The sequence below is a fragment of the Mollisia scopiformis genome (genome assembly GCF_001500285.1).
Source record: "Mollisia scopiformis unplaced genomic scaffold LY89scaffold_15, whole genome shotgun sequence".
Lineage (NCBI taxonomy): Eukaryota > Fungi > Ascomycota > Leotiomycetes > Helotiales > Mollisiaceae > Mollisia > Mollisia scopiformis.
Genome location: NW_017263595.1, coordinates 761,456 through 775,692, shown reverse-complemented (window position 1 = coordinate 775,692; position 14,237 = coordinate 761,456). Strand labels below are relative to the sequence as shown.

At 48.2% G+C, this 14,237-nt stretch overlaps 4 protein-coding genes across 4 annotated transcripts; 2 read left to right on the top strand and 2 right to left on the bottom strand.

Annotated features, from left to right (window-relative positions):
• Window positions 1-131: 131 nt before the first annotated feature.
• LY89DRAFT_735511 (uncharacterized protein) lies at window positions 132-2,853 on the bottom strand (the record flags this gene model as incomplete). Its single annotated transcript, XM_018220022.1, has 4 exons — window positions 132-1,036; window positions 1,083-1,201; window positions 1,249-2,147; window positions 2,206-2,853. 4 exons carry the CDS (start codon window positions 2,851-2,853, stop codon window positions 132-134), a joined length of 2,571 nt encoding a protein of 856 aa, XP_018069752.1.
• Window positions 2,854-7,211: 4,358 nt separating this feature from the next.
• LY89DRAFT_111797 (uncharacterized protein) lies at window positions 7,212-8,009 on the top strand. The gene is made up of 2 exons (XM_018205079.1): window positions 7,212-7,334; window positions 7,415-8,009. The coding sequence occupies exons 1-2, from the start codon at window positions 7,262-7,264 to the stop codon at window positions 7,963-7,965; spliced, it is 624 nt and encodes a 207-aa protein (XP_018069751.1). The 5' UTR covers window positions 7,212-7,261; the 3' UTR covers window positions 7,966-8,009.
• A 316-nt stretch (window positions 8,010-8,325) lies between these two features.
• LY89DRAFT_698195 (uncharacterized protein) lies at window positions 8,326-10,859 on the top strand (the record flags this gene model as incomplete). The annotated part of the gene is made up of 3 exons (XM_018216966.1): window positions 8,326-8,396; window positions 8,947-10,188; window positions 10,253-10,859. 3 exons carry the CDS (start codon window positions 8,326-8,328, stop codon window positions 10,857-10,859), a joined length of 1,920 nt encoding a protein of 639 aa, XP_018069750.1.
• Window positions 10,860-11,938: 1,079 nt separating this feature from the next.
• On the bottom strand, window positions 11,939-13,396 carry LY89DRAFT_686154 (uncharacterized protein). Its single transcript, XM_018215221.1, has one exon. The coding sequence runs from the start codon at window positions 13,166-13,168 to the stop codon at window positions 11,999-12,001; it is 1,170 nt and encodes a 389-aa protein (XP_018069749.1). The 5' UTR covers window positions 13,169-13,396; the 3' UTR covers window positions 11,939-11,998.
• Window positions 13,397-14,237: the final 841 nt, after the last annotated feature.

Below are 14,237 nucleotides of genomic sequence, written 5' to 3'. Positions count from 1 at the left end.
CACGTAACCCAGACCACGACCCGAGGTATCGCAACGCCAGAGTCACTCCAGAAACACCACCAATGCAATCATAAAGCTCCCATCGACATACCTACCCGCAAAGAGTTTGACAGCCGGAACATGCAAAGCCATCAGTATTCACTGTCACTGAGACCAGTGGACTCTTCGCCAGGGAAGGATGAACCAGCACTGCTTGCTTCAAGATCTGGTTCTTCCACGTAGATCGACTTTCCCCACTTCTCCATAAGTGCCGGGTTAGCTTTGCCCTTCTCATTAACATGTTTCTCGAGCTTCTTGATAGTCTCCTTGATGGACGAGGCAGAACCGATGCCAAATTCCTTGCAAGCAGCTCTCGACTCCTTCTGGTTGTGGGTTCCAGTATAGATCCACTTTTGTTCGAAGCTTCCGCTGTGGTTGCTTTCCGATTTTTGCTTCTTGAGATGATGCGCAAGGTTCAAGTCTGACTCACTAACCTTGCGCTTGCCCTTCATGAGTTTGCTTAGAAGCCCCTTTTTCTTCTTATCTTCGGGTTCAACATCGGGGTATGGAGGATCGAGACCCAACACGACTGCGAGCTTATTGAGAAGATTGACCCCTTGGATCTGTGTATTTGGTACAGATTTTCCTCTTCCTTTCTTTGGACCTAATGGATATGGAAGATTTGGCGAGAAATTGAGGAGACGAGGATTGTCAGGTACCCAAGTATCAACCTCAGCCAAGACATTCTTTCCGTTGTACTTCCAATATGTCTTTGATATATCTGCCCAGACATGCTCCTTCGCCTTGGGGTCCTGGAAGGTGTTCTCGACCCAAGCAATCATCGCATATCTGAGAGTCTTGGTTTGCACAACCATCTTATTCTCTTTGACCTGGGGACTTTCACCTTCATTCTCATGACCAGGCTCATTATGCCAGGGGTAAGGGGCACCAAGAATCATGGCTTGAACACTGACAAGGACGGCCAGGATAGTGCTCTTATTTGGCTGCCACATCTCTTGCGGCATTCCGGACCAGGTATTGAGAATAGACAGACAGACTAGAAGCGTCAGCATAACTCGTAGAATTCTGGTCCAATAACTTACCACTGCCTCCAACGTGCAAATTAGGATTGAAGGAGTACGTGTCTGTATCATTACCATCAAGAACAAATGCCATCTTAGGCGGAACAATAGGATAGTCGGGTGGAAGAAAGATATCAAATCTAGAAAATAATAAGTATAAGTCTCTTCTATGTTGACCTCCACTTACGTGAACAACCCTCCGGCATACGGAGATCCTCCCGAGCCAACAATCAAGACCTTCATAACATCGGATCGAGATTCGGCAACCTTGAGAAAAATGCCAGGAGGCAAAGAAGTGGTAAGAGTTGCCACCTCCTTGCTGATCGTGTTTAGCCTGTTCTTTGCACCCGACGACTTGAAAGCGTTGATATCTGAGGTGAAGCGATGAGCAACCAATACTTCGTCGGTAAATGTAACTCTGTTCTCCTCTTGATATTTCCCCCAGGCTGTCTCGGCCCCTATACTGAAACCTGCATTAACATTGCCGAACATTTTAACCCGAGCTTGTTCCGCTACATCTGCCTTTGTCTTTAGATTTTCGTGGAGCTCGAGAATCCCTTCACATAGCTTCATAATTTCCTTCTTCACTGGATTGACTGGAGTTTGTGCGGAGCCACCAGTCAGAGTTTTCTTTGCGGCCATCTTCAGATACATCTTGACTTGATCGTAGATGTTCTTGCTGCTCGCAAAAACCGACGCAGATCTAGACGAGGAGGAGATCACCGGAATCGACGAATCCTGAATTATTGGATTTGCAAGTGCTCGAAGACCTGGACTTCGACTCTTCTCTGGGCGTTCCTCGAATAGTAAACCACTTAGATTAGGAATGTTTGCAATGAGCTTTACGAATGAGAGGACTTCAACGTAAAGGTTTGCGCGCTCGATGACGTCGGCGATCGCATCGTTGCGGATCAAATCAGTGATACGATCGAAGAGGATGCTGAGATGGAAGAGGTTGGTTTCCATTAAGGCAGGGTAAGAGGCATCTGGCAAGCAAGGACTAAGCAACTGAAGGGTTTCGATCATCAAAGCATCCTGCTCCTTCTTTTCGTCCTCATCCGTTGTGGGTAGAGGTCCCGTGCTTATCTGGACCATATCAGCATCTCCGAATCCACAGAGTCACAAGTCGTGGAGGAGTCCTTACCGTACTGTAGTGAGCATGAACGACTGAAGCGTATGATGCGAAGTCAGGAGGGAAACCATCAATATCATCGATCTCGTCGACCGATATGGGCCCCCATGAGCCACCATATGCTACAGGATCGTAGCCAGAAGCATACCCGACGCCAGAGATCGAAGCAGCCTTGGTACCCTTGGTTGGTGATTTCTTCTTCGCCTTTGACTTCTCTGGAGCCTCCTTCTCCGGTTGTCGCTGACTGTCATCAAATCGGCACAACAGGAAGTAAATGGTATAGAGTCGACCTAGGTCGCAGCAATGATTGACAACACCGAGAGGAGTGAAGAAGCTTCGGGCGTTCAAGGTGGGGAGAAAGTTGCATCCAACACACGTCGTCGCTTTGCACCTACAGGTCCAGGCAGAGAGGTGGGTTGTTGGCGGGATAGACCGAGCGCCAGCGCGCCAGTCGTCGATGCGATCTGGGTCGTCGTGGATGGGAAGCGTTCTGTTGCAGAGAGGGTTGCGACAGTGCGTGTGAAATTGCTTGCAAAGGATGCGAAGATTCTGGACGCTTTGAAGGACCTCTCGATCTTGTTCGGTATTGGTAACGTTGTACTCAGACTCCGATTTGCTGCTTGAACTCCCCATACCTGAGGAAGGGCCTGAAGTCGACATTTGGTGTTGAGCTCCCGTTTGGGTTTGTTGATTTTGTGTTGCGGACCTAAAAGGTAGTAAGAGGCTGGAAAGGACAGGAAACATGGTGGATTCGGCGGTAGTGAACAGAAAGAAAATGGAAGGCGCTAGTCAACGCGATATGATTCTTGATTCACCTTTTACGGCGACAAGAATCGAGACGGATGGAGTTGCGTGTTCAGTCGCGACAATAAATCGCGTTTTCTGGAATCAAAAAATCTTGAACGCGGAACGTTCTTTCTGTTTTTACAAACTTCCAAACCCACAACTAGCGAATTTTTGCACTCTTTCCAAAAAGGTCGTACGACCTTAGCGGATGAGGCCACGATATCTTTCCAGCATTTCCATTCTCTTTCAAGTCTTTCATTGTGGTCTGAACCACATCTATGCTTTCTTTACATGCTCTTCACAGAGTGCGGCGCGGTATGACTTTTCAGGTGCAGCGAGCTCTTTCATGAAATGCAGCAATGCAAATGACGAAATGGGACTCGACGATTTACCTACCTGGAGTTTGCTTGAAGTCTGGTGTCAAGAGACACCTTTCTCGATTTTCGACTTCTCCGAACGTTGCCGTTTGCCAAGCCGACCGAAATCGTGGTCACCCCAGCCCTTCAGCTTGATCAATTTCCTAATAGCGATCGAAAGATTGGAAGGACCTCGAAGAAGAGACAGGATAATATCGATCAACCCCAAAGACACTCTGTCGATCCCACCAACCCGTTTGTCGCCCCAGCCTTGTCAGCTTGTCACGACCCTGTCTCGTACCCTTCACAGTTGTTCGTTCTAGGACGTCGTTGGCAGCGTCCTGCAATCGATTCTGATGCCAACGAAGGCGTCTCAAGATACAAAGTCAGGCGGTCACCTCTGGCAAGACATTATGTATACAAGGTCGAGCTGAATCCACAGCGCAGTTTGATTAGGCTACCAGAGCCTCACTGGCCTGTGCTTTTGTCTCTGACCGGCTCTTCCTTGTTCGAGAATGGTGGTCAACGGATATCAAGCATCTGATTTCATCTGTTGTCTAGTACAAGGGTGAGGACGAAGTTGTTTTGCTATTGCAGCCGAGGGCGTTCGAGATGAGGTCGGTTGTACGAGCGGTTAAGCTCAATCTGCAATGTTTGACACCTACCCATCACGTGGAGAAATGTGGATTTTTCAAGTTTGAAGTTCACTGCAACATACTAGAAGGATGTTGAGACTACTGAGATAAGTTCATTACAGCTGCTGATATTGTGTCATTCCGATGAAGTGAAGAACTGCATGGTCACGTGTAGACAAGTCACGACGTTACGAATGCCGACGGGAGGTTACTTTGTCACCTTTGTTCTCGTATAATGCAAGAAACTTGACAGCTCTCTAAGTCTTTCAATAGATGTCTAGAACATATAGATGCTCCCATAACACTAGCGTTATATGCTCGAAAGCTGGTCATCGAAATTTCAGGTTCTCTTCAACTACGCGAAGCTCGAAGACCCTCTCCAATGTCTTTGCTATTTGTTAGTTGTCATTGTTATGTTCTCAAGACTGTCTGTTATTCTGGTCACCTTAAGTTAGGTAAATATAAGAAGTCTGCCTCTCTGATCATTGTGGAGAATCACTCAGCAGAATCTGCAGCAGATTCAACTGCGTTAGGCCTCCTCGTATTATACTTACGATCAAGTGAGGATTCACAGCGGAGTCCCCACACCAGAGAACTTGGAATAAGATCGGCGTGATAGTGTACACCTTCTCAGGATCTTGGTATTGTACGATATGCTGAGTCCTCACCCCATCATTTATCTAGCAACAAGGTATCCAAGAACAAAGTAGACTTTAAGCCTAGTTCAGAACGTACCTCCAAATGAGGAAACCGCATCTTAACTTCGTTTGAATCACAATAAATCTCCAAGCACCCTTTTCGGTTTCCCATAATTGTCTTCATACTTTGTCAACTTGACTTTTGAGCATTTATGCTTGTATCTTCGAAGTAAAGATCTGCACGTTGGGCAAGTGGCTACCGAATCCAAGCAGTTTCGAAACAAAGACAATGTGGATTAAGTTTACATGTTTCATGCATGAATTTCAATAGCGAACCAAACGTATCGAAGATCATTTGATGGAAGCATGAATCGAGGCAAAGCCGTTTAATGTCCGGGTAGTCCGGGGTTGAGAAAGTTAACGTGAAGTTTGGGCATCATCCTTGTGGTGCTCAAAGCATATACTCTGATTACGCGTTTGCATAGCAATGCGGCTCAAGGTCTGATGAGGTCAAGGTCTTCCTTGCCACGTCTTTATTCACAATGCCGAATGGATTGTCGAATGTGAGAGCCGACGTGAAGCACCGGTTGAGCTCAAAGTCAAACACTACTGTAGAAATTTCGAACGGGGAGAATAGTAAGCATGAAATATGGTCAAAGAGATCTTGAGGACAGGAGATTGTTCCGTTCATCGAGTTGACGATCGTGCAAGAGATCTTGAGGGTAGGATGTGGTGCCGTTCATCGAGTTGATAAACATGTCAGGCTCTGAAGGATGAGAAACAGAGTTGCACGAAAAAGAGATCATTACGAGCATCTTGTCGGATCTTTTCGAGTAAGAACTAGCAAAGACCCCTAAATGTCATACTTTAGTACTCGGGGTGTATCTTCCAAAATGCAGGGTTTATTTGAAGCAGTGCCGCTTTAAAACCCTTTAATATTTTGTATGCCAGCCGTCAGCATCAATTACAGCTTGGCATCTCTCTCTCATGCTATGTACAAGCTCTCTAATTCTGTTATGAGTGAAAGATGGAATGGATAAAGCAGCTTTGGATCCCCTTGATATCATTGGTGGTAGCACCCCTGCTAGCGTAGAAAGTGCCAGAAGGCTTGGCGGACGATACACCCCGAGTACGAAGTACACCAAGCTTCAAGTGTCCAAGGATGACCTAAAGTCTGTTTGAGGCCAAGTTTCCGAGGCTCTGAACCGCGAATGCGAAGACTTATCCGACCCGTCCTGATGATAATCAAAGCATCAACTAAAGGCATTTAGTGTTTCTTGACTCGAAGTTCCGTCAATTCATTCGGTCGAATTTATGCGAAGGTCGATGTCCGTGAGAAAGTTTCCGCGAATAGGGAATATCAATAGGTTGTAGGCACTCTTAGTTGCTTGATTTGTGGACGATGGCTTAGCGGACCGTTGCGAGCGTTCTGAAAGATACTATGCGGCCCGACAAGCTGGGATATCTGAGCATTCGCGAGCCCGTCATCCGTGAAGAAGCTATTTCTGAAGCTATTCACTTCGGGAAAGAAGCGGTCAAACTGGAAAGGAGCGGTCAACTCGCTATCCAAACGCTTACACGTCACTTTGCACAGCAAAACTTCAACGGCTTCCTCAGATTCAAGATGAATCACTCTGTGTTCAGCTGGCCTCATCTGCCGGCCTCACACATGAGAAGGCTCTGGAAGTCTGAATATCATAGTCGGTGTTGCTCGTCCGCTCCTGCCAGCAACAAAAGGGCCTTTGCTTTTTCTGATGCAGGTAATTTGAGTGTTTTCTCGTTCTAGACGGGCGGTCTCATGTCGCCGACGTGTTACTGGAAGGTTGTTGCTGCAGCTTCTGCTGGTGACGCTTTTAGCTATCTCCAATCATCCATGTTTCCACCCACACTCTCGATGCAAGAAAACACACCTCATCGAGATCGGGGGAAATCCTCCAACACAGAGATGGAGGGTGAACAGCCTCGGGAAGTGTCTTTCTCGTCGTCATTCCCCTCGTTGATTTAAACTTTGATCTTCATGGGCCTGATTCAATTCGGGATCTGGAAAGTGATAAGATCTTCGAATTCTCCTGAGCTCGCCCGTTTCGGAGAGTGGAAAGTCGAGGGGGTCTAGCGTTTCGAGTCGGCGATTGCACTCAGAAGTTGGCAGTAGCTGGGGCGGGCCGACGGGTGTTCGAGTTGACGCCAAGAGGATTTCATATGCGCCATTTTTCGTCGAGTGGATGGGAGAGCGCCGTCCATGAATCCATCATGCTGCGCCCCGCCAACTAGCCCTCAGTTGGCCTCATGTCATTCTCTGCTCGGCAACTGTGCGCTGCGTCGTGCCCCAGAACCCTGGCCTTCCTACTCGTCGTTGCCGGTCGCAGGCGGGGTCGGCGTCTGCTCTGAATCCTGATATCCAGCTTCACCAGCTGCAAGAAGCATAGCACGCCTGACCGAGTCGTGACTTGGCTCTGCACGAGCAGAGCAGCATCACGCCCTCGCACGTCTTCATCTGCCAGTCCCACCTCGGCGACATCCCTGTCAACCCAAATCCTTCTCCCACATCCTGTCGCTGTCTGCCACTCAGAAACATGTGCGGTCGTTGGTGGTGCAAGACCCGCTGTTTGGTGGAAACTGATATGCGGGAACAGCGGGCTAAAGGTTAGCGAAGATGGACAACGCATCGATGTCTCACGCATCCAGCTCTTCCCTGCTCTTCCCTGCGAGTCCGTCGTGCAGCATAAGTGAGCGCTCCCCCCACTCCCAACTTCACACCTTAATTCCTCCTTCTCCTTCATCTGTCTGACTGTCCCATATGCCTCAGCTCCCACAATACTGCAGATCTACTGCTATCGACATTGTTGTTTGCAACCACCTCAGGCTGGATTAATCCGACATCACGACTATCTCCAACAACTGAACTGGACTTCTTGCCGCTGGCTAATAGAAGTAAACTCGACCCATCATCCGACAAATCAAGCTCGCCCCAGAAGATTTTGCCTTTTTTCTATTTTTTTGCACAGGAGCCATATATCATCCCAAATGAGTTGTGTCCAAACCCAAACCTGTGGGAACCTACAGCTGGATACCATGGCTGGTTTCAATCCACAGAAAAACTCCACTAGGACCAAGGCTGCCGCCAGGTATATTGTTATTTCCCTACGCAATGCTTTTCTGCTTTTTTGTCTGCAAATCGCAAGTCATGTTGTCCGAAATCAATGTTTTCCTTGCAACGCAACCTCAAACGACACCTTCATCTGCCGCTCCAGGGACTATTTCCGGATTTTCCGTTGTACCACAGGTCTTATCTATCATCCAGGCATTCCCAATGGTTTCATTTGTTCACGTCCAACCAAGGCTTCATCATGTGACTAGTTCACTGCAGAAAACATTGTACAATAGGCCTCGGCCTGAGTAAGTACCGTCCAACCTATCGACATCCACTCCTAAGGAATATCCCGGACTACCCGTTTGTCTCGCCTTTGCTTGTGGATGTACATACCGTACGTGGATTTATCAAGGACCGTTTCATGGAATCGTCTGGTGGCTGCCCAGCTACTGTAATCTCTTGCGGCAATTCTCGAATGGAGAGACTGACGGCAATGCTGCCTGTCCACCAACATCCGACATGAGCTCCCTTGGCTCGATCTTTTCTGGACTTACGTGCCCTCACGTATTCGACGCAACTCGATTCCCAGTCTTTTGACTGCGATATCGGCATATATTCATGCTGACATGCAACCGCATGAGGACTTCCCATCCGGGACGCGGACACTTTACCTGCACAACCACCATAGGGATCCATTGTTACCTACCTCCCGCACTGCACCCGGGTTCTGACGGACCATGCGAGGAAGAACGTCAACGGTCACCTGACCTAGGACAGACCTCACCAGCCGGTGACAGGAAGGTCTGTCGGCATCTATTTATGCCATCGAGTACGTACACTTGTTCTGCGCCATATGGTGTCATGCATCCCTTCACTATGTGATCGATCACAAACTAATGAATGTTTCGTCTTGATTGCAGACCCATCTGCCATTGGACCTAACCTTGTGGATTGAAACCCTGGACTTTCAACAGCTAATCCTTTCCTGCCTGAGCATTTGTGGACCCTTCCTTACCCGGATCCAATGCACCTAGACCTATGGATACCTTATCAATGGATACTTGGCACACCTTCTCGGCTTCTTTGGTCTGTAGTCACTGTATGCCCCGGTACATGTGTATATCGGCTGACTCATTGTCGCTTTAGGCTTGATTTGATGTTGTGTTTTGCTCTTGTTTCTTTCGCGTCTGCTTCAAGTTTGAGTTTTATAAAGTGGTTGCACAGCACACTGACCCAAGATCGTACAGCGGCTTTCTTGCAAATGGACCCAATTTTGTTCGCGGAATTCCAGGATTTTCTTTGTCTCAAACAGAACCTACCCAGGGCAATCACAGTGGACAATTCTGGAATGGTGAAGGCCAACAGTACTTGCACCAAGATCCTATCTCACCCAATGGAGTCCAGCATGGATTTTCTGATTCTTTTTCTTTCCATGACTCCGAGGAGAACTTGACCGGTCATAATGTTGGCCGAGGGTCAGTTTCAGGCTCAACCAGAGGCCCATGGAACAATGAACTTTCTACTGCTCATTTAGAGTCGGTAGAAATGTCGCGCTTCCCATCTCAGGATTCCATCGGAGCTCACTCCCAGAGGACAACTAACTCATATGATCAGAGCCGATCTACGAGGATGTACCCCAATGTCAACCAGATGACATTCAATATGCCGTCTGCTAGATCAGACATAACAGGCAGGTCAAACAGCCCTGTGAATTCTGCTTTGTATACCCCAACGCAACCTACGGATCTCCACGGATTCAGCACCTATCCGTACCCAGGAGAAGATATGTCAGGTGCCAACCCAATGTTTCACCGGAACTCCAATGCTAGTATTGCACACCCCATGAATGTTTCATTATCCACAGGACCATACAACATGTATGCCACATCAGGAGAAGAGGCCTTTGTGTCCTTGACGGCAGAATCCGATATTCTTGGCGCCCAAGGTCCAGACGGAGGCTCAATGATGTACAACCCCGGTGCTATCATGGAGTCTCCTACTCTGTGGGACAATGCCGATTACATGGATGAATCACGAAGATCCTCGCCAGTCATATTCGAGGAACAATGGTCACTGCCTCCGGCACAGATCACAGCATCAGCAACAAACAGCCCTCTAGACTACTCCCCCAGTCTTGAAGGCATTTCTCCTAGGTATGTTGAGGACTTTCCAGATTTGGTGGAACTGCCCCCTTACACAACGACTGGTGATAGGGTAATGAGGAAGCCCATTGGACCAAGGCCATCCAAAGTTGCGAGTGACTTGGCAGCCGCCTCCAGGCGTCAACGTCTTCCTGGTACTTCCGAAACCTCTGATGAATCCTTGAAACTTGTTGGCCGCTCCAGCCTCGATGTGGACAATACTGCCAGGGACCATCACCTCTACCACAATGTGACACCCCAAGCCGATGGACTTTACCACTGCCCGTGGGAGAAGGACCCCAATTCCAACTGCCAACACAAGCCGGAAAAGCTCAAGTGCAATTACGAGTACGACAGAATACCCTTATCCCCCAAACATTTTGTACAATGCTGACCACATTATCCTCACTAGTAAATTCGTGGATTCCCACCTGAAGCCCTACAAGTGCAAGATCCATACCTGCAAGGAACTCCAGTTCTCGTCCACGGCCTGCCTGCTCCGCCACGAGCGTGAAGCTCACGCCATGCACGGACATGGAGACAAGCCCTTCCTGTGCAGTTACGACGGCTGCGAGCGAGGTGTCCAAGGAAATGGCTTCCCGCGCCACTGGAACCTGCGTGACCACATGAAGCGTGTGCACAACGACCCAGGACACCCCAAGAGCAATGCCTCCGGCTCCCCTCCCCCTTCTGCGCCCGCGCCCAAGAGCAAGAAGCGTAAGGCAGGTGACAGTAACCCAGACTCTCCATTTGTTGAAAAGGCCACAAAGAGGATTGCCACACCTCCGGTTGTGATGCGTCAGCCACAGACACAGGAGCCAAGCCTTCTTGAGCGTTACCATGAGAAGCAGCGCCTCTTGCTTAGCATCGGGAAGCAGCTTGCGGATCCAAAGCATGCTGATAATATGAAATTGCTCCGCGAGGCAAATGATTGTATCAAGGTAATGGTCCAGACCACCCAACGGATAAATGCCGCCCCAGCCATGGCCCGAAACTTCAGTCAACAATCATCCGGCTGAATGAATCCTTCACCTGCGAAGAAAACTTTGTACGTCCCCCAACTTTTCTTCCACCTTATACTTTTCCTGCCCCTGCTCGCATTCTAACCACGTCGTCATCCCCAGAACCAACTCTCTCGACGGAACATGGCCACTTCGATAAGATCCTAGACATAGACCCCTACCAAGGAAGATCCAGAAGCGTTCCCAGTACGCTGGCTACCCCAGAAAGGATATCGACAGCTTAAGACATGTTCCCAGTCATGCATATATACATACCAGAAAGGATACAGCCGTGGAACATACATACCAGGACATGCCAGGAGACAATCCCGCCCCTATGGAGGAGAAGCCGAGGATTGCCGTGGATTATTGTTGAGCCGTGGAATGGATTAGTGCCATTGATGCTTGCTCTACTTTTTGATGGGTGGATGGAGGACGTGGAGGGATGATTGATTGCTTGCTTGCTAGTGCGCGTATTGAATTTGTTGAGTTTGAGTTCATGAAGAGGAGGATGATGGAAGGGACTTGATGACAGTGATGATTGATTGATTGATAGATTGTTTGGATGGCTTGTTGAAGATCCATATAGATCATGCATGGAATTTTGGTTTGAGCGAACATAACTGCACTCTTTTGAAACGTGATGAGAACTATAAGTGATATTAGACCGGTGTCCACCAGCTTTCTATGTTTGGAGCTGACTTTAATCTGCCTTTAACGTATCCTATCCAGAGAGCCCTATTACTCTACACCCTCTCACCTGCCAAACGATAATTCTCAATGTTCCTGCTCGAGGAACTAGTGAAGATTTTCTCCTTCGTTACGAAGCACAATGATCCAGACATTGAAACCGTGTCGCTCCTTCTAGACCACAAGAAATGGGTATCGAAAATTTGGTACTATCGTAATTAATATGTTTTTGAACGCTCGAGGAAACCTTCGACATTCAGGGCCATCTGGAGATTTCTGGCATTTTGCAGAAACGAACATCGAGAAATGACAATGTTTTGACTTAAGATCGGAACATTGACGTGCCTAAACTAACAAAATGAAGTAGGACATCAATTTAGCACAATTCGGCCTTAATCATCACGGACAAGAATCACACTCGGAAACGCATTGCAGAAACCATCGATAAACTAAATTCAAATCCAGATCTACGCCTTCATTCCCGTCCTCCATCCCACCTTAACATACGTCTCCATGCCCAATTCCGTCGAATGCCTCACCAAATCCTCATCCAGCACCACTTCTCCCGGAGGATACAGAACAATGACCGTGCTGCCTCCGTAATAGAAAGCTCCCAGACATTGTCCTCTTCTCACTTCTGCACCAATCGTATCCACACCACCCACGTACTTGATACTGCCAACCAGCATTGCCCCCACGGCCACAATCGCGATTGGCGCACCTGTCGAAGATCTTTCAAGGGTCATCACAGAGCGTTTGTTCTCGCAGAAGACGTCGAGGGTTCCAGGTTCGTTGATAGCTTGTGGGTTGACGGTATAGTATGCGCCTGGAATATCCTTGATGCCTCGAACGGTGCCAGAAACTGGAGCATGCCATCGGTGGTAGTCTTGCGGTGCCAATCTCGCGATGACGATTGAACCTCCTTCGAATTGTGAAGCCAATTGTTCATCTCCAAGCAAAGCCGCTAGAGTGAAGCCAAATCCTTTGATCCAGTATTTCTTCGCAAGATCCACGGTTGGGAAAGCGGTCAATCGACAATCCGCAGGAGAAGATGTGACGAGATCATTTTCCGGCTCTGCGACAGGACGAGCAGACTCCCTAATCTGTCTCGCAAAGAACTCATTGAAAGTCGAGTACGCATTGGGATCCGGTTGTACCATCTCATGCAAGCCACTCTCGAGGTCGAAGGACTGGATGAAGGGCACAATATGCTGCTTGCTCTCGGGAGAGTCGTACTCCTTGCCCATCTTCTCGCTCTGCGCCTTCAGCAGGTCGAGGGTCTTCTTCCAATGCAGAGCTTCCTCTTGCGCGGAGCCGTAATATAGCAAGTGCATGCCTACACGCACATACACCGACATTGCCTCCCATGTTTTCTCCCCAGTTTCGCGGTCGAGGACATAATTGCCGAGGTGGAACTTGTTTTCGACAGCTTGGATCGTGGAGGGAGGGAGGAACTTCGAAAGCCAGGCGTGTGATTCTGTTGTGCTTGAGGAGCCGTGGATATGGGATTTGGGAGGTTGATTGTGGTTCTCTGCTCGTGTCGTAAGCTCGGTCAATGCCTTCGCAGAAGCATCGTAGTGTTCATCGGTGAGAGGGTGAGGTTCGTAATCGGTTTGTGTTGGGCCGACGTTCTCCATCTTGACTTCAATGATTAGTAGTGGTGAGTAAGATTTGATCGTGAGATTGAAGTAGAGGAGATGAGAGAATAGGAGTGAACTGAAACGCGCTGGAAATATCCCACCATATATGGGAGTTGCTTTTAGCTGCCCCTCTTTGTGGCTGATTCTAGGGTCGTTGCCGCGTTGTCACTGATGTCACAGGCCAGTCCTGGAAATTCAGGGGTAAATCAAGGTCTGTTTTCAGCTGGACTTACAACGGAATATCAAGCAAAAAGGATCAGATCCAATCAAGTGGGATAACTTTTGATGTTGAAGGTTTTTGTCGCGTGCAAAATCAAGCAAATCCCCAATATCTTATCGATTTCTTGGCACAAAACAAGCTTCAGACCCTTGCATATTTGGAGCCACACTTTCCGAATCCGGCTCCAGAATGTCGTCAGTGAGACCTTGGGACATTAGGTGCATCGATGCATTTAAATCGTGTGGTAATTTTAGCAAAAGATGAAAACCTAGGTATTTTATCGAACAGTTAAAAATGTCAATGGAATTTCACTCCCAAAGTCGAGATTGGCCAAAGGATACGAGGTAACTTTGCTACTCCCGTGAAACTCTGCAGTGCTCAGTTGTGGAGAAGCTGGCCGGAACGGAGACTTTCCACCCTTGACTTTGAAGTGCTCTGTGTAAAACCTGAAGTCCAGTTGAGCTTGGTGTTTATGCTTCTGAAATGCTCCAGACTTCATAGAGAGTTCCAAGGATCACTGTCAAACCGCAATGTTGACATGTCATCGCATGCTGTTTGTCCCAGTTCAAATGCCAACACTAGGTAAGATCACGCACATAGACAGCCATGTCTCATATGCTATCGATTTTGCGAGAATATCAGAAATTGTGATGCTTCTGGTCGGCCTGAACAGCAGAGAAACGAGACGAAGGCTCTGGGTTGTCTATGAGGTTCGCATCAATAGAACTAGATGAGTCGAAGTCAATATATAGAACATAGGACAACGTGTCAAATTCGGACCCCGCTGGATGGCGACTTCGAGCGGAGGTGAAGATTGCACTTGCTGCTTGTTGTCTTCTTCGAAAT

Bases quoted from the DNA above. Each gene is read 5' to 3' on its own strand.
- LY89DRAFT_111797 (XM_018205079.1), top strand. From the start codon at position 7,262: ATGGACAACGCATCGATGTCTCACGCATCCAGCTCTTCCCTGCTCTTC. The intron at 7,335-7,414 runs GTGAGCGCTCCC...CATATGCCTCAG, and splicing joins GAGTCCGTCGTGCAGCATAA to CTCCCACAATACTGCAGATC.
- LY89DRAFT_686154 (XM_018215221.1), bottom strand. From the start codon at position 13,168: ATGGAGAACGTCGGCCCAACACAAACCGATTACGAACCTCACCCTCTC.